This window comes from Schistocerca piceifrons, chromosome X (assembly GCF_021461385.2).
Source record: "Schistocerca piceifrons isolate TAMUIC-IGC-003096 chromosome X, iqSchPice1.1, whole genome shotgun sequence".
NCBI classification, from domain to species: Eukaryota; Metazoa; Arthropoda; class Insecta; order Orthoptera; family Acrididae; genus Schistocerca; species Schistocerca piceifrons.
Window position 1 is genome coordinate 825,377,012 of NC_060149.1, and position 26,759 is coordinate 825,403,770.

At 43.1% G+C, this 26,759-nt stretch overlaps 1 protein-coding gene across 3 annotated transcripts in view; it reads right to left on the reverse strand.

The window, feature by feature from the left end:
• Positions 1-26,759, reverse strand: part of LOC124721352 (protein sickie) — a 242,547-nt gene that overhangs the window by 133,306 nt on the left and 82,482 nt on the right. For all 3 annotated transcript variants that reach the window (XM_047246278.1, XM_047246277.1, XM_047246276.1), the window contains 3 exons: positions 6,434-6,609; positions 6,199-6,347; positions 2,183-2,827 (listed from right to left, as the gene is read on the reverse strand). In XM_047246278.1, coding sequence (XP_047102234.1) covers positions 2,183-2,827; positions 6,199-6,347; positions 6,434-6,609 — 970 coding nt within the window. The remainder of the gene's footprint in view (positions 1-2,182; positions 2,828-6,198; positions 6,348-6,433; positions 6,610-26,759) is intronic.

Here is a 26,759-nt window from a genome sequence, read left to right on the forward strand (position 1 = left end):
GTTACATCTGGCAATCAGGCTGGGCGTGGGACAGGATCTCCCATTGTAATCCAAAGATCATGGTACCTGTAGTTCAATTACTCATGGACATTAATACTAACCCTATGGTGAACATGTTCACTGCAGTGTCCAGCTATCAATGTTCGATTCTCTGGCATTTTCAACGAATTTTAAGGTTGCAAATGCATTTAGGGCACATCACCATACACACTCGAGTAGACTGCCTGCATTTGCAGCCTCATGAATGATTGAAAATGCCAAAGAAGTGATCATTAACAGCTGTCCAATGTAGTGGACAAGTGCACCAAAGGTGCAAAGTAGGATGGTAAACCATCCCATTGAAACTGTATCCTCTCTCAGACAACAAGAGGTAAATTCCCCGGCAACTTTGCCAGTGTACAGGGTGAATCACCTACAAGTTTTACCACTTTTATTTTGTGAATCATTTGAGGTATGAAACTTCTGTTTACGGAATACGACAACACACAGATGGGCACATAATTTTGCTGCATGTTGATTTCTCTTGAATCTTGTATCAACTGAGATATCGAAACAAGTGTTTTTTAAATGGAAAAATATACTTTTTAACAGGATTTGAAAGCTCATAAAAAAACAAATACAATATTTTAATGGTTACTGACAATGGTGCTGAAACATTTAGTTAAAATATCTGAGATAAATGAGCAAAAATTGAAAGTTGATTTGGGCAGACTGCTACTGCAGTGTAAACATTGCCACATGGGGCACTCACGTCAAACTCTGTCTTTGTATTAAGCCTTCTGACTGTTCACTTGTTCCCACAAAAACTATTCGCTTAAACACAAGTATGTACACACATCTGAAATTGTTTTCCAAAGCCCTTTCTGATATGCTATATGTTAGCATATAGTTCCAGTTACAACAATTGTTGCTAACAATCTATTACAAACTGAACTATCAACTCATAATCATCTGACTCAATAGCTTGCACCTATTATTTATGATATGGTATTAACAAGTGCTCTACCAGTGACCTCCACACTGTGTTCTTTGACATGAGCATTTCACAAGCTAGTTGATGGGTTGTTATTGATGAATCTCCTCCCATATGATAAACAATATCCTCAAATTTTACAACAGTGACAATTCTTCCTCAAAAACCTTTGTGATTTGAGCAACCAAATTTCTCTTAAGCTATTGTTTACAAATCAAAGACCTTTGTATTGAGGTTCAAAGAAACTACAGTGGATTTGTTGTAATGGTCCACTGTAAACCACAATATTGAGCCAATAAGCATCTCTGAGATGAACTAAATCATTGGTTCAGTGCCACTTCACTTGCCCAAAAGCTCAACATTAGACATCCCTTCACAACAACAAAAAAAACTTTTCCTGTGTAAAAAATCTTCACGGAAATCTTTCCCTGAGGATTAAATACTACAATTGTAGCAAAATGACGGCTATACACTAACATGTACATGGTTACCATCTTTGAAATTAACAGCAACAGGTGTCTGGAGATATCCTGGCCACACTGTGTATACATACACAGCTTTAAACTGCTCAATTTTACATAACCCGAGTAACTCAGAAATTATTTGTCTAGCTTTTACACAAATAAATGGCTGTATTGTGCAAATCATGGGGCCCTTTTATTTCTCTCTTTTGTTTAAGGATTTGTTCATTTAAAATGTTAGACATATCTAAAAACAAAGATGATGAGACTTACCAAACAAAAGCGCTGGCAGGTCGATAGACACACAAACATGTTTGTGTTTGTTTATGTGTCTATCGACCTGCCAGTGCTTTTGTTTGGTAAGTCTCATCATCCTTGTTTTTAGATATAAATTGTTAGGCAGTTTTACAAACACCAATCCTATCATTCCTGCATGATATTGACTTCCATGTAACCAATAATAAGTAATATGGTTTGCAGGAGGTTGCTGAAATTTAAGGGACACAAAAATTAAGAAAGTTACTTGTAAGTTAATAAAATAATGTCTGAGGTTTACACATTGTTCTCAGGCAAAACAGTGTTACCCAAGTTAATTCAAGTATCTGGGAACTGTTGAATTATGAAAATATTGACAATATATCTAACTTGCATATTGCTGGCAGCCTTAAATTTTAAACACACAGTTATGAATTTACGAATTTCATATTTTACAAACTGATGTGTCTTGGTCACCTAATGAACAACATACCTGCAGTTGTCCGAGCGGGCAGTGAGGCTGTGTATGTGGAGCTGTGTCGCAACCAGGCACTGTATGGACTATATGACTGCAATTCGGCATAATGAGTTGCAGTTGTGTCTGAAAGAGAGCCATCAGTTGAACGGAGAGGAGATGAACGTGGAGGGAGACTTTGTGATCCCAACAGAAGTCGCTCACGGACACTTTGTGACAGCTTATATTGTTGTTGCTGTTGTTGTTGCTGCTGCTGCTGCTGCTGCTGCTGTTGTTGTTGTTGCTGCTGCTGCTGCTGCTGCTGCTGGTGATGGTGGTGGTGGTGGTGGTGCTGTTGCTGTGGCTGCTGCTGTTGGTGTTGTTGTTGATGATGGTGATGTTGCTGTTGTAGGTCTGCACTACATGTCTGTGTCCCACCAGACACTTTCAGCTTTGTTCGTGGCACTGCAGCTACTTGTGCTGTACGAGTTTCACCTCCACCCTTTCCCCCACCACTTGATGGTCTCTTCACATAACCAAAACTTTGAGGTACTCCTCTTACTTTACCCCCACTGCCACCACTACTCTTACCCTCCCCATTCGAACGTAGGGATGTTGCTGGTCTTGCCATTTTCTCTCCACTGCCATACTCCCGCTCTTTAGGTGGTACTTCATCCTTCACACCTGTGAAAAGATTCCCTTGTAAGCAAAAACCCAAAATGAGCCTGAGAATTTCAAATATGACACTGCAGCAAAAATTAGAACTAAGTATTCAGAAGACTCCCTGATTCACAGTATTTTACAATTTTGATATTGTTTTATTACCAGTTCATACACGGAATTAATAAAACACATGTTCATGTACATTAAAAAACTAGCTTCTGCAGCTGTCAGAAATAGCAAGAGCAAGTATCTTAATATAAATGTATGTTATTGGAAATGAGTTGTCAATATCTTTAAGCTTATGTGATGCACAGGCCTTGTATGTAATGAAAAACTTCTTCCAACACAACTGCAGTTTTATTGAAGTTCTGCACTCAGAACGTATAGTATGTTGTTATTTCACCAAGCTCTTTGTAAACAATCTGCTAATTTTTGTAACTATGGCACTTGCAGCATGGAATGCAAAGTATTGGTCTACCTCCAGATGACTGACAGCATTTAAAAGTGCATACACAAACTTCATTTTCGACATAAAATTTAACAATGTTAAATCCAGTGACAAAATACTATAACCACCACCATCACCCAAATCATAAATAAGCATAGTTAAAATATTTCACTTTCATACCAAGTAACAGTATGCTGATAGTGAGTGTGCCTACATATACATTCCACATAGGAAAAATATATTAAAAAACAAAGATGCTGTGACTTACCAAACGAGAAAGCGCTGATAGATAGACACAATAAAAAACACACAAACACACACACAAATTTCAAGCTTTCACAACCCACGGTTGCTTCATCAGAAAAGAGCGAAGGAGAGAGAAAGACGAAAGGATGTGGGTTTTAAGGGAGAGGGTAAGGAGTCATTCCAATCCCGGGAGTGGAAAGACTTACCTTAGGAGGAAAAAGGGACAGGTATACACTCACTCTCTCTCGCGCGCGCGCGCACACACACACACACACACACACACACACACACACACACACACACACACACACACACACATACATACATACATACATATGTAAAGGCCCATGTTTAGAAGAGACTTTCCAGACACAGGAGAACTTATAGGAAATTGCAACTAAGATTACATAAAATATCACTAACTTAAATGAAACTAAGTGTATATTGATTGCTGTTTGAGGAAAATACACCACTAACAATGAATGAAACCAAAAAATTAAAAATTAACATAGAAGTTACTCACAACACAGTGATTCTCATTTTCAGAGCTACACATGATTTTTGCATGGATAAACTTTATCCTAAACCTTCCAGCTGCAGCAAATCTATAATTTATTCTGTAAGTATCACACTGTAGCACTGTACCTCTTTAAACTATTTTCCTCATCTAACCATAAATATCTCATAAGAATAAATCTTCTCCAACTTCCAGCCACACTCAATAATTACACATCCACAAGCTTTCAAACAAGTGCCCCACGGGCATTGTCAAATGGTAACTGACTGCTGTGTGCTTATTGGCCTCATACTTATATACTCAGTGTACTTGTTGTGATGCCTCTGGTGACTCTCCTGTATATATTATGACTGAGATGTCCACTAGGTTTTAAACGGACAAGGTCATCACCCTCTTTTTGGGTATGGCTGTATCTTGAAAAGATTGAGTAGTTATACCACCGCAAAACATGCATTAATATATTAAACACACTGCATTCTGTGTGAATATATGCAGTACATTATTCTGCAATGTAATGTTTGAAATACTTTTTATTCCAACTAATAACACAGTAACTGGGACTACTAAAATCATCTACAAATGACTTGGCTTCAATATAACTGATGTGTCAACAAGAGTATCTTGGTGGCATGGAGGAATGCATTGCATTTACATGCAGAACACTTACACAGATGCACTCATCCAGTCTCTCTAAGCATCTGCATTTGACTTTAAGCACCACAAACCAATATGTGGGCAACATGCAATTTGTTTTACTATGAAACAAGATCAATAACAGCTGATAAGAGAAGAAAACTGAAGTTAGAAATAATTAGTATACACAAGAAAAGCAAATATAAAAATATTCAGAAAGGCGAAAAATTCATAAATCTGTGGTCAGAGAGAAAATTCTCACAGCCAACATACTCATTCAAAAATAAAAAAAGTTGAAGTTTCAGTTTCAGTTTCAAAATGGTAATCCAAATCAGAGGGACAAAATAAACTGACAGGATTCAGAGGGGCTGTGGCAGAGGCTGTTCAGAAGAGACTTTCCAGACACAAGAGAACTTATAGGAAATTGCAACTAAGGTTACATAAAATATCACTCACTTAAATGAAACTAAGTACCATAAAATGGGCTACGTATGTAAGGTGTTACTGAAGGCCTGAGAAAAATAACATACACAATTGATAAAACAAATGAAAATGTGTATCATGACAGCAAAACAAATTTAATTGTTTTTAATTAAGATGGTAAAAGAGAGGTTGAGTGGGCGGTATAGGAAATAAGGGGAGACAACAAAAGTGCTATTAAGACACAAGGTTGCCAAGTGGACTAAAAGGTGATGGAAGGGCAAGGGAGATGATGGTGAGCAATTATATTCATATTATTACTATTATTTAGTAGAATTATTAGCACCAGTAGTAGTAGATAATGGAGATTAATAAGGAGGAGGAAGTTCAGTGGGCATATATTATTAGAGCAGGATGGATGAATTAATGTAAACTGTCAATAAATGGCTTTAAGGTTAAACAGTAAGTTGCAGGAAAAGTCATGTATGTACAGATATTAAGCATAAATGTTGAGTGCAAGTATCAGAACACAAGGATAACCTAATAATAATTCACATTATTGATGATAATGGTATTGCTCTAAGGCACTGACTGAATGTCTCACAAACTTACAAATGTCTCATATTGGAGTATTAAGGAGTGTTAAGGCAGAAGGCAATAATTCTCATTTTCATGACTACTTACTGGTTATAGCAGCATACTTGGTTATTAAAGGCAGGAACACGTGGATAAGCATGGACTAGATACAGAACCCTTTACAAGCATGTATCATGAGAAACTTTTTAACATGAGGAAAGGCAATTTTCATGCATGGTATTTGTAAATGGGATTAAGGCATCACATATATCTCAAAGTTGTGATGTATTTCTGAGGAAGGCTCTGAAGCCAGCGTACATCCAAAATAGTACTATTTGTGTTTCATTAGATTTGCAAGTCCTCAAAGACACACAGAGATGTTGAAAGCTTAATGAACTTACGTTTGGGGTCTTTAGGGTCTTCTCATTAATCTTCATGGATTGTGAATGAAAGTCACTCATTAAAATAGCCTTCCTTATTGTTTCAAATAGTAGACCCAGCGATAAGAAGTTGTTTCAACCTAAAAAGTATGACATTTTTTATGTTACTTACCCATCCTTCGCAATTTTTCATTCTTCTCTGGCCTACGTGCTGTCTGCCCATTGTTGGGAGATGAACGTGGCCTCACCACTTCCAAGTCTGATTTTCCTCTCTGTAATCCTCCCTCGACATACTTTTTCCACTGGTTGTTGGAAACTTGTCTGCAATACAAATAAGAAATTTAAACAGAGCACAGACAGGATGGATAATTTAAAAAATGGACAAATGAATGAAATGGAAGACTTACCTGAAGGCACTATAATCAGTTTGCTGACTGCTGTCAGACTTTTTTGCATTAGAATGAGTACCGACGACCCTGTAGACTACTTGAGGCACCTCACCAGGATTAAATGATGCAGACACTGTTTTTTTGTTGTTGGAGCCAACAAGCTTACTACTCTGCGCAGTCTTCTGATGCTGCTGCTGAAAATTGTATTTCATCTTGTGATATGATGATGTATAAAAGAAAGAACAACAATTCAAGTCATGACACAATAACACTCTTCCTTTTACAACAACCTGTCACAAATGGAAAGAAAGTAATGTGTGCACCAGCTATTTGTGGGACATGTTAACATCATGCAAATAGACAATATATACAAACAGTGCCTTGCATAAGGCAGAATTTCTCTCCAATTTTTCTTTGCAAACACAGGAATTAAGAAGAACTACAACATCCAAAAGATAGAACAAATAGATATTGAAAAATTATATGTAGATTGTGTACAGAATAGGCAGTAAAGATAACCCACTCCCACGCACTGGGAACACTGAGCAGAAGGTAGGTATGTAAACAAGAACTGGAACATGGTACCTCAGTTATATGACAAAACACTGCCCACCCTCCTCCCTCCTCTCCTGCCACACCCCCTCTCATCTCTCAACTCTCTCTCTCTCTCTCTCTCTCTCTCTCTCTCTCTCTCACACACACACACACACACACACACACACACACAGAGAGAGAGAGAGAGAGATATTTATTTTTCCCAGTGATGAATGTTGAGACCTGATTGGGTCACAAAAAATTTAAAAGAGGAATAAACAACTTCCCTGTTGAGACACCATACTGGGTCCATGTACGTCTTCTGTGCTCTGGATAAGAATGCAAGCATGAAAACTGAAATACCATCTTCCAGTACTTGTCTGTATTCCAATCTAACATTCCACAAATCCACAATACAGCAACTTATTATATTTACTCATTTCTAGGATGTCATTAACACACTATTTGCCATTAACAGACTATTTTGACCGCTCCTCAGACTTTACTAGTGACAGTAATCTACCAAGAATCCACTGGAAAAAAATTAATATCAATAGCTCAGATGGGAAGTCAGACAATGCACAGAAGGGAAGATTGAAAGGTTGGCGGAATATGTATAAGAGCTATACAAAGGAAACATACTTGAAGACAATAATATCGACAGAGAAGAGGAAGTGGACAAAGGTAGGATGGGAAAGATGATACTGAGAAAAGAACTTAACAGAGCACTGAAAAGCCTAAATTGACACAAGGAACATGGAGTAGACAGCATCCCCTCAGAATTGGGTAGAACATACTGCCATACTACTACTGCTCCAGGTGTGTAAGATACATGAGACAGTCAAAATACCTCCAGAATTCAATGAGAATGTAATAATTACATTTCCAAAGAAGGCAGGTGATGATAGGTGATAATATTACTGAAGCATCAATTTAATTATTCATGGTTGCAATGTACAGGCGAATTATTTCAAGAGGACAGGAAAGACTGGTAGAAGCCAACCTTACGGAACATAACTTTGGGTTCCAGAGAAACGTCAGACCTATAAAAGAAATAACTGACCCTTCATCTTCATCCATACTCTGCAAACCACTGTGAAGTGCATGGCAGAGGGTACTTTGCAGTATTCCTGCTATTGGGGCTTCTTCCTATTACACTCACACATGGATGTGGGAAGAAAGACTGTTTAAATGCCTCTATGGGAGCTGCAATGTATGTCAGTTTGTCCTCATGATCCCTAGAGAGTGATCCACAAGGGGTTGTAGCATGCCGGTCGCGGTGGCCGAGCGGTTCTAAGCGCTTCAGTCTGGAACCGCGCGACTGCTACCGTCACAGGTTCGAATCCTGCCTAGGGCATGGATGTGTGTGATGTTCTTAGGTTAGTTAGGTTTAAGTAGTTCTAAGTTCTAGGGGACTGATGACCTCAGATGTTAAGTCCCATAGTGCTCAGAGCCATTTGAACCATTTTTGGTTGTAGTATATTCCTAGAATCGGCTCTCAGCTTATATACATCTGCAGAGCTTTAAGTGCTTATCTTTTCCTGTAATTTTTTTCGTAGTATATTCACTAAATTTCATGCATGTTTCTCTGTTTAAGGGGTTTACTCACATGTTTCTGTAAGTGTAAATTCATTTAGTCTGTAGTGCAGTAGTTGCTCACTCAGCAGCCAGCTAATTAGCTCATTAATGCATCAGCGTCCATTGGTGAGACATCAGGAGGGTAGCAAGTTGCATATCTAGGATTGTCTGCTCTTATAGTTAACTTCTTCAGTTAGTCTTCCTAGGAAGGCTAGGATGTGTGCTTGCTGCTTGCAGATGCAGGAAGAGCTGGCTGCAGTTCGCAGACAGCTGAATGTGCTTTCAGCTATGATGTCACCTTCAGGCTGCTGCCTCAGCGTGTAGTGGTGGCGGAGAATCTGGCGTGTCACATGGGACAACTCAAATGTTACTTGTTTTGCCCATGGGTTCTGCTTCCGAGGCACTTTCTAGTGCACCCAAAGCAGTCTGGAGAGTTATGTGCCTAGTACGTGGATAAAGGATGGAAAAGACCCACCATGGTTTAATAACAAAGTTTGGCGGATGCTGAGGAAGCAGTGGCTGTTGCACTCTTGGTTCAAAAGAGAATTTGCAAATGATGACAAGTAACAGTTAGTAGATTCATGCATCTGTGAAAAGACCTATGCATGAAGCATACAACAACTACCTCAGTCACACCTTAGTAAAAGATCTGCTGAGAACCTGAGAAAATTCTGATCACATGTAAAATCACTAATCGGGTCTAAGGCTTCCATTCAGTCCCTTGTTGACCATTTTGGTGTGACAGTTGAAGATAGTAAAACAAAAGCTGAAGTTTTAAATTTCACATTCACAAAATAGTTCAAACAGGAGAATCATACAAACATACCGTCATTTGACCATCAGACAGACTCCAGTATGGACCACACAGTAATAAGCATACCTGGTGTAGAGAAACAACTGAAAGTTTTGAAAGCAAATAAATCACCATGTTTGGATGGAACCCCAGTTCAATTTTACAAAGAGTACTCTATGGCTTTGGCCCCTTACCTAGGTTGCATTTATCATGAATCTCTCGCCCAGAACAAAGTCCCAAGTGTCTGTAAAAAAGCACAGGTGACTCCAATATATAAGAAAGGTAGAAGAGCGGACCTGAAAAATTACAGACCAATATCCCCAACTTATTTTTGCTGGAGAATACTTGAACATATTCTCAGTTTGAATATAATAAACTTTCTTTAGACTGAGAAGCTTAAGTCCATGAATCAGCATGGTTTTAGAAAACATCACTAACGCGAAATTCAGCTTGCCCTTTTCTCTCATGATATACTGAGAATTGTGGATGAAGGGCACCAGGCAGATTCCATATTGCTAGACTTCCAGAAAGCATTTGACATTGTGCCCCACAGCTGGCTGGTAACAAAGGTAAGAGCATATGGAATACGTTCACAGATATGCGAGTGGCTTGAAGACTTTTTCAATAATAGAACCCAGTATGTCGTCTTCGATGGCGAGAGTTAATCAAAGACAAGGGTATCAGCAGGAGGGAAGTGTGATAGGACTGCTGCTGTTCTCTATATACATAAATAATTTGTCTGACAGGGTAGGCAGCAATCTGCAGTTGTTTGCTGGTGATGCTGTGGAGTACGGTACGGTGTCTAAGTTGAGTGACTGCAGGAAAATAGAAGACGATTCAGACGAAATTTCCAGTTGGTGTGATGAATGACAGCTAGCCCTAAATGCGGAAAAATGTAAGTTAATGTGAATGAGTAGGAAGATCAAACATTTAATGTTCAGATACAGTATTACTAGTGCCCTGTTTGTCACAGTCAAGTTGTTTAAATATCTGGGCATAACATTGCAAAGCGATACGAGGTGGAATGAGCTGTGAGAGGAAAGGTGAATGGTCAACTTCGGTTTATTGGTAGAATTTTATGAAAGAGTGGTTCATCTGTAAAGGAGACCACATATAGGACACTGGTGCAACCTATTCTTGAGTACTGATTGAGTTTTTGGAATCTGTACCAGGTCAGATTGAAGGAAGACATCAAAGCAGTTCAGAGGCGGTCTGCTAGATTTGTTACCGATAGGCTCAAACAACGTGTAATTATTACAGAGATGCTTTGGGGACTCAAGTGGGAATGCCTGAAGGGAAGGCAACACTCTTTCTGAGAAATACTATTGAGAAAATTTAGAGAACCAGCATTTGAAGCTGACTGCCAAACGATTCTACTTCCTCCAACAAACTGTGCGTAAGGACCATGAAGATAAGAGACAAGAAATTAGGACTCATACATAGGCATACAGACAGTCTTTTTTCCCTTGCTCTATTTGCAAATGGAACAGAAAAGGAAATGACAGGTAGTGGTACAGGGAACCTTCTGCCATGCACCATATGGTGGCTCGAAGAGTATCCATGTCTATGTAGATGTAGAAGAAAGATAGTTCTTGAAATTTTGTAAGCAGGCTTTCTTGAAATAGTTTACATCTATCTTCATGTGTCTGCCAGTCCAGTTTCTTCGGCATGTCTGTGACACATACCCATGGGTCAAACAAACCTGTGACCATTTGTGCTCCCCTTCTCTGTATACATTCAAAATCCCCAGTTACTCCTAATTGGTATGGGTACCACACACTTTAGCAATATTTTAGGATGGTTTGCACATGTGATTTGTAAGCAATTTCCTTTGTAGACTGATAGTGTTTCCCCAGTATTTTATGAAGAAACCGAAGTTTGTTATCTGCTTTACCTATGACAGAGCCTGCGAGATTGTTCCATTTCATATCCCTACAAAATTTTACGTCCATGTATTTGTATAAGTTAACTGATTCCAACTGTGACTAACTGATACTGCTGTCATAGGATGTCACACTTTTTTGTTTTATAGGCAATCTTTGCACCATTTTGAAATATTATCAGTATATGACTGAATATTTGTGCAGCTTTTTTCTGACAGTAATTCGTTATAGATAACACCATCATACGCAAAAAGTCTACGGTTGCTATTAATATTGTCTGCAAGGTCAATAATATGCAACATGAATAGCAACTGTCCCAACACACTGCCCTGAGGCATACCTAAAATTGTTTTACATCTGCCAATGACTCCATCTGAGATAACATGCTGAATCCTCCCTACCAAAAAATCCTCAGTCCAGTCACAAATTTTGCTTGACACTCAATATGATCATACTTTCAGTAACACGCACAGATGTGGTACTCAGTCAAAAGTTTTTCAGAAATCAATAAATACTGCTTCTAACTGACTGCCTTGATCCAAAACTTTCAGGATGTCATGTGAGAAAAGCATGAGTTCAGTTTTACATAGCTGATATTTTTGAAATCCATACTGATTGGCATGGAAGAGGTCATTATGTCCGATATACCTCATTATGTTTGAGTAGCCTGAACAGACATCCCTGTTTCGATGAGACAGTTACAGTTTTCACATAAATGTCCTTGTGTCCCGAGAAAATCATTTGGGACACACATCTGACCCGGTTTTCAATCGAGAAACAAAATGTGTGCCTTAATGGTTTTCACATATTAAAATATTTGTGAAAAACAAACTTCCTACAAGTACAACACAATAGAAATATATTTTCACAGTATATACCACATTTTTTAAACTTATCTTATGACTAACAGAAGAGTAAGAGATATGTTGAAAAGAAAAGCAAGTATTAATTAGCCCTGACAGCCATCCTTAACTTGCCGACCTTCCACTTTATGGTCCTTGAGACATGTAAAAACAAAACCAAAGAAAGTATAAAAAAGTATCACTTAAACTACTTCTCATAATGGGACTGCAGCCATATGGAAGTTAATTTTGTGAAGAATGTGAGCAATGCAACGTGTGTTAGCAGTGCTTATTGAATATTATTTGGCATGTATACATGCTTGCCCTAAGAGTCAAACGATAGGGCGGTGCATTGTTGGCAGATTTAACTCACTCAGTGTCAAAGTTTCAAGTCTACTGGTTTTTGGAACAACTGACAAAAATTCTGACTTAGAAATGAAAGTCAACAGATGGTCACCTGTGCGGACATAGTTAGTACCTATTACTGTTAGTAGATGGTGAAAGTGAATATTAAACTAAGAAAGTGTGGTATCCGGTCAAAATGCCCAAACAGAAGAGTTCATTTCTTAAAGAAAGTAACATAAATGATAAAGTTGTTTCATTTTTAAGAGAAATGCCCTAAGTGCCGGATTTAAAACTGGCTGCTGAAGAAGGTACATTTGCGTATCATGCCATCTATCACAATCATAGCGTTTGATCAATTGACTTTACTTCTTTCATCATTAAGCATTTCGGCAGGCCTATGTATTGTTGTGCTAGAACTAAAAGTAAAGCTGTTGTTGTTAATGTGTTTGTGTCCTAAGTTATTACAGCACTAGCTAATGAATTACAAGGGGACAAAATATATTTCTATAATGACTGATCCATCAAACCAAAAAGCAATGAAAACTATTCCATTCGTGATTCAATATACATTCCTGGTTTTGGCATGAAAGTAAAAATTTTGAATATTAGCAATGTTCCAAACGAAACAGCTGACACATAAATTCAATTTATTGAGAAAATTTTGACAAAACATGGTTTAATGGATGAAGTAATTGCATTTTCTGCAGAGAATGCAAACACCAATTTTGGGCGAGCCAACCATAATGGAACATAGAATGTTTACCAGAAACTTCAAGAAAAATTAAACAAATCACTTGTTGGTGCTCACATTTTGCATTATAGTGTTCAATCAGCAGCAGAGGATCTGTAAATTTTGAAAACAATCACCTCACCATCAATTGGCAAATATTTTGAAACATGTAGTGTTAAAATCCATGCCTTAAAAGAATTCTGTTAGTTTACCAAACACAAAAAAAAGGTGGCTGCTTTTTTCTTCCTGCCTTGCAGAGGGTCCTGGATATTTTTGTCCCTTGACAACCATCCTTAAATTTTGCAAAATTTCGTCTCTAATAGCTTGTCGACATTATGGTTGAAATTATTTGAAGATCAGTTAGAAGTCATTGGGAGACAATATATCTACTCACTGATATTTCTAATTTAATCTTACAAAGAAATGTTGAAAAATCTTGTGGGAGAAGGAATAATTACAGAAAAAGGGTTCTTCAAATCACTCGATTTTTTATGACTGTGTTAATTACACAAAGTTGACCTTGGGCCAGTATTCAGACATTCATTGTCTATCTTGCATTCATTGCAACAATTTACTTCACTCGACTCATGTTCAGGATTGTCTTAGGTTTTTGTCTCACTATGGTGGTGGTGGTGGTTGTTGGGATGTTTAAGGGGGACTAAACAGCTAAGGTCATCAGTCCCCCATTCCAAAAACAGGCGAGACAGAAATGCACGACGCAGGTAAAACCCCAAGGGGAAGGAGACTCCCCCCCCCAGGCCCTAAAAGAACACAAATGCGGTAACGAACACTACAGACACGAAGACACCAGACAAAAGGAAACAGAACAAAAGAAGTTGACCGGAGACTGGTTGACTGACCACGACAACAAAAAAGGGAAAGAGTCAACCAACCGACTACACACTAAAATCTGCAACCAAATATGAGAGACTCGAGGACAAGAGACACACAAAGGGAAAGGTGCAGGACCACTCTAAATGGAACCATAAAAAGGACTAGCACGGATAAAATGTAAAACACTGTCAGCCATGGAGGCATCATCGCATAAAATCAAAGGCAAGGTGCCCGGGAGATTAAAAGACTGCCGAAGGGTGCGCAGTCGGGGACACTCCAATAAAACATGGGCGACCGTCAGCCGGGACCCACACCGACACAGGGGGGGATCCTCCTGACGCAAAAGATGGCCGTGCGTCAGGTATGTATGGCCGATGCGGAGCCGACACAAGATAACAGACTCCCTGCGAGAAGACTGCAGGGAGGAGCACCACACATCGGTCGTCTCCTTGACAGCCCGCAGTTTATTCAGGGCTGTCATGCCACGCCACTCAACAGACCACACCCCAAGCACCTTACGGCGCAACACCAGCTGCAGGTCGCGAGCTGTGAGGCCGATCTCCAAAGCTGGGGCGTCGATCGCCCCTTTGGCCAGCCTGTCAACACATTCATTCCCCGGGATGCCAACATGACCTGGCGTCCAAACCAAACCACCGAACGACCAGAACGGACAATGGCGGAAACAGACTCCTGAATAGAGGACACCAGAGGAGAAGAGGGATAGCAGCGGTCGATGGCCTGAAGGCTGCTCAGGGAGTCACTGCAGATGACGATGGACCTACCTGAGCAGAAACGCATATGCTCAAGAGCGCGCGAGATGGCCACCAGCTCTGCAGTAAAAATACTGCAGCCAGCCGGCAAGGAGCGTTGCTCAACATGGGCAGCGTGAGCAAAAGCGTAGGCAGTGCGACCATCAACCAGGGAACCATCAGTGTAGACAGGCTCACAGCCCGGAAATGATTCAAGGAGCGCAAGAAAACGGCGACGGAGGGTCACAGGCGGAACCGAGTCCTTAGGTCCCTGTGCCAAATCCAGACGGACGGACGGACGGACGGGACAAACACCAGGGAGGCATAGGTGTACGGACCCGGAAGGGAGGCAGAAGAGGGAATGACCCCAGTTCTGACAGCAGGGACTGGACACGGACAGCTACGGAAAGGCCAGACCTAGGTCGCCGTTTGGGCAGATGGAGGACCATGGCAGGGAAAAGCAGACGACGATTGAGATGGTCTGGCGAGCAATGCACGTGGACAGCATAGTCGGCGAGCAGACGATGGCGGCGAATCCGCAGCGGGGGAACCCCAGCCTCCACCAGTAGACTATCCACGGGGCTGGTGCAAAAAGCGCCAGTTGCAAGCCGAACCCCACAGTGGTGTATGGGGTCTAACAACTTCAACACTGAGGGTGACGCAGACCCATAGGCCAGGCTCCCATAATCAAGCCAGGACTGCACAAGGGCTCTGTACAATCGCAGCAGCGTGCAGCGATCTGCACCCCAAGATGTGTGGCTAAGGCAGCGGAGGGCGTTGAGGTGCCGCCAGCATTTTTGCTTCAGCTGAGTAACATGAGGAACCCATGTGAGCCGGGCATCAAACACGAGTCCCAAGAAGCGGCAAGTGTCCACCACTTCAAGCAGGTGGCCGTCGAGGTAAAGTTCAGGATGAGGGTGGACCGTCCGACGCCTGCAGAAGTGCATAACTCGAGTCTTGGGTGCAGAGAACTGAAAACCATGAGTCAGAGCCCATGATGCTGCCTTGCGAACGGCGACTTGCAGCCTGCGTTTGGTGACTCCCGTAGTCGTGGAGCTAAATGAGATGCAGAAGTTGTCGGCATACAAAGAAGGAGGCACCGACGATCCCACTGCTGCAGCCAGACCATTAATGGCCACTAGAAATAAGGAGACGCTCAACACTGAGCCCTGCGGGACCCCATTTTCCTGTATATGAGATGAACTAGAGGTGGCACCGACTTGCACCCGGAAAGAGCGGCGCAATAAAAAGCTTTGAAGAAAAGCCGGGAGCCGACCACGAAGACCCCACTCATGCAACGTGGCGAGGATGTGATGCCTCCATGTTGTGCCATACGCCTTCCGCAGATCGAAAAATACAGCAACGAGATGCTGACGTCGGGCAAAGGCCGTACGGACAGCAGATTCCAGCCGCACCAAATTGTCCACTGCAGACCGGCCCCGACGGAAGCCACCCTGGGATGGAGCGAGGAGACCGCGCGACTCAAGGACCCAACACAAACGCCGCCCCACCATACGTTCGAGCAATTTGCACAAAACATTGGTGAGGGTAATGGGACGATAGCTGTCCACCGCCAGTGGGTCCACACCGGGCTTCAAGATGGGGACAACAACACCCTCTCGCCATTGCGACGGGAACACGCCTTCGCTCCAAATGCGATTAAATATCGCGAGAATGTGTCTCTGGCAGTCCCTGGAGAGATGCTTCAGCATCTGCGCGTGGATGCAGTCTGGGCCTGGTGCTGTATCAGGGCAATCGGCGAGGGCAGCGAGGAATTCCCTCTCGCTGAAAGGAGCATTGTATGTTTCAGAACGACGCGTGTGGAATGAGAACGGCGTCCGCTCGGCTCGCTCCTTGAGAGAGCGAAAGGCGGGGGGATAAGATGCAGTCGCAGAGCTCTGAGCAAAGTGCGCGGCAAGCCGTTCAGCAATGGCGGCAGCGTCCGTGCAGACAGCGCCGTCCAAGGAGAGCCCAGGGACACCCATAGGGGTCTGGTATCCATAAATCCGCCGGATCCGGGACCACACGAGTGAGGGGGAGACATGGGAGCCCAAGGATGAGACATACCTCTCCCAGCACTCCTGCTTACGCCGTGCAATAAGACGACGGGCCAAGGCACGGAGCCTCTTAAAGGCGATGAGGGTCTCGAGAGACGGGTGCCGCCTATGACGCTGGAGAGCCCGCCGACGGTCGCGAATAGCCTCAGCAATCTCCGGCGACCACCAGGGTACAGCCTTCCTCCGAGGGAGGCCAGAAGATCGGGGGATGGCAGCCTCGGCCGCTGAAATGATGGACGTGGTTAAAACACAGACCACCTCGCCAATGTCACCCTGTGGGGGAGACTCAATGGCTGCAGCAGAAGTAAAAGCTGGCCAGTCTGCCCTGTGGAGAGCCCAGCGGGGCAGGCGCCCAGAAGAACGACACTGGGGTAGTGACAAATAGATGGGAAAAGGTCACTACCGCACAGGTCAGGGTGCACCCTCCAGTGGAGGGATGGGACAAGTCCGGGGCTGCAAAGAGAGAGATCGATGGCCGAGAACGAGCCATGGGCAACACTGAAATGCGTGGGAGCACCGGTGTTCAAGAGGCTAAGGTCGAGCTGAGCCAACAAATGCTCCACGGTCCGACCACGGTCATCAGAGATAGTCCCACCCCATAGAGGGTTGTGGGCATTGAAATCCCCCAGAAGCAGCAATGGTGGCGGGAGTTGAGCCAGCAGCGCAGCCAAGACATGTCGGGGAAGCTCCCCATCCGGAGGAATGTAAACAGAGCAAACAGTAATAGCCGGCGAGAGCTCAACCCTGGCAGCAACTGCCTCTAAAGGCGTCTGAAGGGGTACTGGCGAGCTACAGACAGAGTGGTGAACAAAGAGGCAAACCCCACCTGATGCTCGTTGACAGGCAGCACGGTTCTTATAGTATCCCCGATAACCGCGAAGGGCGGGGGTCCGCAGTGCAGGAAACCAAGTTTCCTGCAGAGCAATGCAGAGAACAGGGGAATCACTCAGAAGCATCCGGAGCTCAGGCAGGTGGCGGAAATAACCGCCGCAGTTCCATTGGAGAATGAAAGCAGGAAGGGACTGGGAGGGCGTGAATGCAACTAAGAGGCAGACAGCGCTTCAGAGCCAACTGCCGCCACCGGGGGAGAGTCAGCTGAGTCCATACGAGAGGCCCCCAAGGGTTCCGTCAGGGCGAGATCCGCGGCAGAGGCGAGGATCTCCACCTCATCCCCGGAGCCAGGACTATGTACAGCAGGCGGTGCTGAAACCGCCGGAACGTCCTTCTTCTTGGACACATGCCGTTCCTTCTTCTCACGTCGGCCCTTAGGGTGAGAGGGCTGGGAGAGCTTCTCTGAAGGAGCGTCGGAGGCTGACGACGACGCAGAAGCCCTACGACCAGCAGGTGGCGGAACCTTCAGCCACTGGCTGACATCTGGCTGGGAAGGAGAAGAAACGGAGGAAGAGAGAGCCCCGAGGGACCCCTTCCCCGAGAGGGGAACCGGCGGAGGCAACGCCGGCGGAGAAGGAGGGGGAGGAATCGAGCCTCCCGGTTGTGGAGCAGATGTCACTCCCGAAGTAAGCGTGGGGGGAGCGACAGAAGAGGGTTTGCCCCCAACTGCTAAGGGGGCAACAGAGGAAGGCTTGCCCCCAGACACGAGGGGGGCAGACAGAGATACACGGCCCCGAGGGCCCACTGAAGGCGGCACAGATGAGGCGACAACCGTCGCTCGCGTGGGCGTCGATAACGTGGCTGCAGCATAAGATGGTCGAATGGAAGCAGGATACAACCTTTCATATTTCAGTTTTGCCTCTCGATAAGTAAGCCGGTCCAGGGTCTTAAATTCCATGATCTTCCGCTCCTTATGAAGAACGGGGCAATCCGGCGAGCATGGAGAGTGGTGCTCCCCACAGTTGACACATACAGGCGGAGGCGCACATGGAGAATCGGGATGAGAGGGGCATCCGCAATCTCGACATGTAGCGCTGGATGGGCAACGGGACATATGCCCAAACTTCCAGCACTGGAAGCACCGCATCGGGGGAGGGACGTATGGCTTCACGTCGCAACGGTAAACCATCACCTTGACCTTCTCGGGCAAGACATCACCCTTGAAGGCCAAGATAAAGGCACCGGTGGCCACCCTGTTAGTCTTGGGCCCCCTATGTACACGACGGACAAAATGTACACCACGTCGTTCCAAGTCGGCTCTCAGCTCGTCATCGGATTGTAACAAGAGGTCACGATGGTAAATAATCCCCTGAACCATATTTAAGCTACTGTGGGGAGTGACGGTAACAGGGACGTCACCCAGCTTATCCCGTTGCCTGGAGTCCCCGTGCCCCAGACGAGATGGGCACATACTCCTTGGCATGCATGGGGAGGAAACAGCTCTGGCATCTGTAGTGCGATCCCTGCGTGGTCAGGGGGCTACCACCAAGAGGGTACATGACGACCCCACCACAACGGACTGGCTACCGTGCTGGATTTTAGGTGTTGAAAGGGTCCACAGTTGTCGTAGGCGCTAAGAAGAAGAGTGCGCACAAGGCGAGAAGGAGACAACCCAGAAGATGTTGGGCGTAGTCCCCCCCACACGACAATAGGTAACATGCAAGATGGTGGAGCATGATGGACCAATAGAAAAACACCACGTAAGGTGTCCTTCCCCAAATGGCACGCACTGACAACGGAAATTTGGAAAAAAAAAAAAAAAAAAAAAAAAAAAAGAGGTCAAACCCAAGAGGGGACCATCACATAAGGCCGAAACGTTTGAGACTCCTTTTAGTTGCCTCTTACGACAGGCAGGAATACCGCGGGCCTATTCTTACCCCCGAACCCGCAGGGGGGCTCACTATGGTATTCTTCTGTCTGCTTTCAATGAGAAGTCATTATTTTATGAAATTGAACATGTTAAGAACACAATGAAACAGCATATAAAAGATTGGGTCCCTAAGAAAGTGCCTCTTGAAGAAAGGTGGAATGCAAGATTTAAAAAATGTGAAATTTGTAAAGTATCCGTGGAAAATGTAGAGAAAATTGTTAATTTTGCATTATATCTCCCAGGGTCAAATGCTGCAGTCGAAAGGGTTTTCAGTTTGCTTAACATGTACTGGCATGATGGAAAAGGCCATGCTAGTTTTGATAAAATGACAGCAGTTGTTATTGTGAAAACTTATTTCAATCTATCTTGCATGGAATTTTGTGGTTATCTTCTTTTTAACAAGGACCTGCAAGAATCAATTCATTCTACTCATAAATCTAGCAAAGATAAATCTTAAAATGAAATGTGTAATTTGTATCTGATTATTAATCAGCTTATTACATAGTTTTTAGTATTAACGGATTGTAGCTATTTAAAATACACTGCCAGAAAAAACTTGGTACACACTTTTGTAGGTCTCCAATTCACTCAAGATTTATTGTTGCAACAGTTCATATGGAGTACCTGAAATGATAACATTTACAGACTAATAGCACAAGCGTTTATGAGGTACCACATATCGACCCACCCTGAAACACCCATGTTAGTATGTGGCGTAGCCTGCACGGGTGACAATGCAGGCACAGACTCTGGCACCCAGTCATCCGTACAGATGGTGAAAACTGTCCTGGGATATGTTATTCCATGCCTGCTCACACTGTTGCTGCAGTTCTGCAAGAGTTGTTTGTTGAAGCATCATATGCCACAAGTGCTCAATTGGAGACAAGTTTGAAGGTCTTGCTGAATCACCTTTCTGTTGCAAGAATGGGTCCAACAACATCCTGCATGTACCATGCCCCTGTTAGTATCCCATCCACAAACACCAAAGGTGAACAGAAGTTGTCGCATACAGGGTGCGGCACTTAAATCCGGACAAATTTCAATTTGAATTTCCTGCAACATTGTAGTTTCGCCAGAGGTCACGATTGGTGTTCTCGAAAGCCATAGGCATCTATTGAACAATCAGAACCTCAAAATGGCCGAGATGTTACAGACAAGCGCCGAGTATAACTGAAGAGCCACGATTATTGAAAGTCTTCGCGCTGGGCGTTCACCCACTGGAATAATTCCATTCTTCAGGTACCCAAGATCAAGTGTTTATGATATTGTGGTGAAGTATAACACTTCAGTGAAGCCTGGGGTTCACATCTTGTGTGTTGTGTCCAGTGGGGGTGATATCAAGCCGCCACGTTTCTTTGAAAAGGGAGAAACTGTCACAAAAGAAGTTTATCTGCAAGGTCTGATGAATAATGTGTGGAACTGTGGATGGTAACTGTGGCCTCGGGCAGACAATATGTCTTTTAACAGGACTGGTGCTCATATGAGCCATTTAGTCCAAAAGTGGCTCTCGGATAACGTCGAAACATTCTGGACAAAGGAGTTCTGGCCCCGAATCGCCCGGATTTGAACGTTCTTGACTACTGTGTTTGGAGCATAGTCGAAAGAGTTACCAATAAGATGAGGCACCCTAATGTCGCATCTCTACGCACCCCTATTAAAGCAGTATTCACGAACATGGACAGCGCTGTTTTAAAGAGTGTTTGCAGTCATTGCAGCTGGAAGGGGTTACATCAAGTAATGTTACTCTTGAAAGATACCACTACTTATATGTAAAAGGATTTTCATTTTTATTTTGTTTTAATAAATTTGCTTTAAGAAAAAAAAGTTTAATTTGTCCAGATTTAAGCGCCGCACCTTGTACTGCAACCCACGCTGTAAGGCCTGGCGTGTGGACAGTGCATCTTGGATGAATGCACTCTACAAGACAGTGCTCACCAGGTCTATGTTGTACGTGCAAATGGTCATCACTTGCACGCAGGCACAGTTAATGAAGACCACAGTGTGCCCTTCCATATCCCAAGTGATCCTCTGATGGCAGTGGTCGAGCCGTGCATGTCGACACTGCCATGTGAGTGGAAGACTAGCTAGAGGTGTGCCCACAGTCCCACTGCTAATAACTGTTTCGCAACAGTTCTTGTTCACTTGTCTAGGCTCACAAGCTCTCTTATCTGCACTGTGGTAGCTGTACAATCTGCCATTACTGACCTTACAATACAACAATTCTGGCGGGCACCTGCTCTGCATGGACACCCAGAACATTGTCTATGGATGTGAGAATGCTCGCATGACCACTGATACCAGCATTTTTGCACAACTGACTCACCACGACCAACTTGTGTGGCAATTTTCCAAAATGACCATCCACCACTAGGAAGCTCAGTTAGCTGTAGGAAGCACAGTGCCTCTCTGTGGCATGGTTGCCTGTTTGCTTCACATGTTTGCACCACACTGAGCCTTCCGGCTGTGAGCGTTCCCTTATTACAAAGTAGACACAGATGGCACTCTGGTAGCTATGCCACTACACTATCTGTTGGCAGAAGACGTTGACACCATTATCACTACATCTACTATCCTCCAGGTGGCATATGCCATCATTGGATCAAAATCGACATCGTACTAATTTTTTTCCTGGCAGTGTAGTAAATGACTAAACATTGCAGGAAATATATCCACACTATTATCATAAAAAGGATATATCAGTCTTTTTTTATTTCTGAAGAAAAGAATTTTATATACGTCTATTGTACTTACACTTTCCTTTCCAATCCACAAAATGAAGATACATTCTTGCTACGGGTTTTTCAGTTGGTGCATCATCAGAGGCCTTTTATTGATATCAAAATATCACAATAACTGACCAGAAATGTAAGCTTAAGTGTAGTAATGAAGGTAAGTATGAAGTATAAGTACAAGTGTCCCAATTTTTGCTCTTTGAAATATGGCCAGCCTATGTTTGAGCTCAAAATATGTTCTAAAGTTTTACAACAAATGGATTACTTTTGCTACACTTCTTGTACAAGGACGTTACTCATGCTTTCTTATAACTACTGGCCTTGGTTTTTTGTGAGGGGATCTACATTATATTATAGTTAAACGGAGGTCTAATCAGCCACAAATTCAGTATAGGATCTGATGGTGATCAGGCCCTGGGGCTTTGTTCAATTTGACTGAATTAGTTGCTTCTCAAGAAGGCTGACACTAATATCGGTATCAAACAATGAAACTCCAGGTTGGAATATAAAAAATATTAGGAAAAAGACAGATTGCTACTCACTGTAAAGATGACCTGTTCAGTTGTAGATGGGCAAGACGAAAAGACTGTTACACATTATAGCTTTCGGCCGGCCAAAGCCTTCTTTTAAAAAAAAAAAACACGCACGCACGCACGCACGCACGCACGCACGCACACACACACACACACACACACACACACACAAAAGCAAGCACACCTCATGCACACATGACCACTACCACCAGTAGCTCTGACCGGAATGCCAATGCATTTTTCAGTTGCTGCATCATCAGAGGCCTATATTAGGAAAAGGATAGATGGCTACTCACCCTAAAGAAAACCCGTTCAGTTGTAGACGGGCACAACAAAAAGACTGTTACACATTACAGCTTTCGGTCAAGGTTTTCTTCAGCAAAGAAGCCAATGACTTCCGGTCGGAGCTGCCAGTGACAGCGCCATGCGTGCATGAGGTATTCTTGCTTAAGTGAATGTGTGTGTGTGTGTGTGTGTGTGTGTGTGTGTGTGTGTGTGTGTTTTTTTTTTTGCTGAAAAAGGCTTTGCCCAAATGCTATACTGTGCAACAATCTTTTTGTTGTGCCTGTTTGCATCTCAACACATCATCTTTATGGTGAGAAGCAATCTATTCCTTTCCTAATTTGTTAATATCTATAGCACTAACTGTGGTGTCACCGCCAGACACCACACTTGCTAGATGGTAGCCTTTAAATCGGCCGTGGTCCGTTAGTATACGTCGGACCCGCGTGTCGCCACTATCAGTGATTGCAGACCGAGCGCCGCCACACGGCAGGTCTAGAGAGACTTCCTAGCACTCGCCCCAGTTGTACAACCGACTTTGCTAGCGATGGTTCACTGACAAAATACGCTCTCATTTGCCGAGACGATAGTTTAGCATAGCCTTCAGCTACGTCATTTGCTACGACCTAGCAAGGCGTCATATTCAGTTACTATTGATATTGTGAATCATGTACCGTCAAGAGCGGCGTTCATCATTAATGGATTAAAGTTAAGTATTCCACCAGCTACATCCGTTTTTCTAAATTCTACTTTCCTTGTCCTGTTCCAGAGCTCACACCAGCCTGTGTGAGCTAAAACGCATGCCTTTTGGCCTCCTCTAGTAACATGGTGTTGGTTCTCCTGCCAACCACAACACTAACCTTTATAGTTGTGTGAGAATTAAACTGGGGCAATAGCCCTGGATTTTCATTTGTAAAGGAAAATTTCAAAAACCAAGTTCAGTGTTTCTGCTTTTGCTTTGCTACCCTCAATTTCAGTTCCTGCCTTGTCCATGACTGTCTGCACATTAACATTGGCACCACTAATAGCCTATATATACAAGGTGTCCCATTTATCTTGACCAACCTAAATAACTGTTTGTCCAGATGCAAATTACAAAATGTTTCAAGCAAATATTCTTTAGCCTCAGGGGGACATCAATCAGCATGATTGCCTTCATTGTAGCTTTGTTTTTTTACGAAGATATGAACAGCAGTATGACTTTTTTAAATGGCACCCTGTATTTTTTATTCAGTAATTAATTTCCTATCCTAAAGACCTATTCAAAAATTCAGTGTAACATTCACTGAAACACAACGTTATTAATTACATAACACAACATTGACTTTGAGCCTGGGATCACAAACTCGTCCACTTGCTCGAGTTGTTGGAAAACAAATGAAAACCAAGTAAAAACACACACAAAATTGACTTCGGCTCTCCTGTACCATTGCCCAGAAGTGGAACATTGAAACGTGCTCAAAGTGGTGGCACTGGACATTGATACACTGGTGCACTCATTGAATGAAAGAATTATTTACTGCTTCCAGTGTTGCCTGCTGAAGAAAATTACATGCAAGCATGATACATTCCTGCATGTCCTCTGGAGTTGTTGGAGTATTGCGACAGACAATGTCTTTAATGCATCCCCAAAGAAAAAAGTTCAGAGGATTTAAATCAGGAGACCTGGCAGGCCAAGTAACTGTTCCTTCTCGATCAATCCATCTGGCAAGATACCTTCGGTTCAGAACACGACGTGCACGCAAGGCATTATGTGCTGGACATCCATCGTGTTGATGCCACATAAGCATTCTGGTTCTTAGTGGCACTTCATCCGGAGAGGAGGAAGAATTTGTCTGAGGAAGTTGGCATATGCTGTGCCATTTAGACTTCCATTGACAAAATACGGGCCAATAATTGAAGTACCAAGCATCCCACACCAGACGTTAACTCTCCGTTGACGCTGATGTTCCACCTGTCCAAGCCATCGTAGGTTGTCACTGGACCAATAATGCATGTTCCTTGTATTTACCTGTCCTTTGTTTGAGAAGGAACATTCATCGGTAAATAGAACATTGGAGAAGAATCTCTGCGAGGATTTGCTGTTGTGCCCACTGACAGAACTGTACACGATTCTGGAAATCATTCCCATGCAATTCTTGATGTAGGTGTACATGGTAAGGATGGAACTGGTGACGTGTAAGAATACGATATACACTGGTTTTAGGAATAGCAATCTTGTGTTCAAGCTGTCGTGTGCTCACATGTGGATTCATAGCAACGGAAGCAAGAAGAGTAACTTCGACAGTTTCGTCTGTGCGAGTGCTACGATGATTGCGTTGTCACGGGCTGAAATATCCCATTTCTTGAAGCGCCGTAACAAGACGAGAAAACTTCCATCATGAAGGTGGGTTCTTGTCAGGATATTGCTCTCTGTACAGTTCAGCTGCCTGTGTAGCATTTCGCTTACCTTCAACAGCAACGACAACAATAAAAGAAACATTATGTCGATGCAGTTTGTAGGAAGGACTGCCTTTACTGTATGCCTACTCTACACAACAGTATTTAAAAGGACTAAACTACTGTCCTAAATGTACCCGTACATAAGAAAACAGTATTGCAATTACTGTTCTGCTAACTTACATTCCCCTTTGTTGGTGTACATTCTACTCACGCAACTCTTCAACTGATGATGGTTGATGGAATGTCAGGTGTGCATTCTACTTATGTTTACATTTTTCCTCTGTCAACATCAGCTCGTGGATGTGTTCCATTACCATGAGTACCTGCACTAAGTGCTGGGAGCGTCAACATCAACGTTGTGTTTCAGTGAATGGTACACTGTGATACATTTTTTAATAGTCTTTAAGAGAGGAAATGAGTTACTGAATAAAAAATACAGGGTACCATTTAAAAAAGTCATACTGCTATTCATATCTTTGTAAAAAAAAAAAAAAAAGCACCAAGGCTACAATGAAGGCAATCGTGCTGACTGATGTCCCCCTGACGGCTAAAGAACATTTGCTTGAAACGTTTTGTAATTTGCATCTGAACAAACAGTTATTTCAGTTGGTCAAGATAAACGGGACACCCTGTGCGTGTGTGTGTGTGTGTAATCAGAATTTCTTTGGGTTTTGTGAGAGATCCTGGGATTATATTCTTCTACAGTAGTTGGTGAAGGCTTCAGGCATTGTCCTCTTGACAGTCAAACCCGCAGACTGGAAAGTTGCAAAGGTCACACCAATATTCAAGAAAGGTAGTAGGATGGATCCACTAAATTACAGGCCCATATCATTAACATCAATATGCAGCAGGAATTTGGAACATATATTGTGTTCAAACATTACGAATTACCTCAAGGGGAATTGTCTATTGACACACAGTCAACACGGATTTAGAACACATCGTTCTTGTGAAACACAACTAGCTCTTTACACACACAAAGTGTTGAGTCCTACTGACAAGGGATTTCAAACTGATTCCGCATTTCTAGATTTCCAAAAGGCTTTTGACACTGTACCACACGCAGCTTGTAGTGAAATTGGGTGCTTATGGAATATTGTCTCAGTTATGTGATTGGATTTGTAATTTCCTGTCAGAGAGGTCACAGTACATAGTAATTGATGGACTTCTGGCTTTCCCCGAGTTAATGTTATAGGTTCTCTGCTATTCCTTATCTATATAAACAGTTTAAGAGACAATCTGAGCAGCC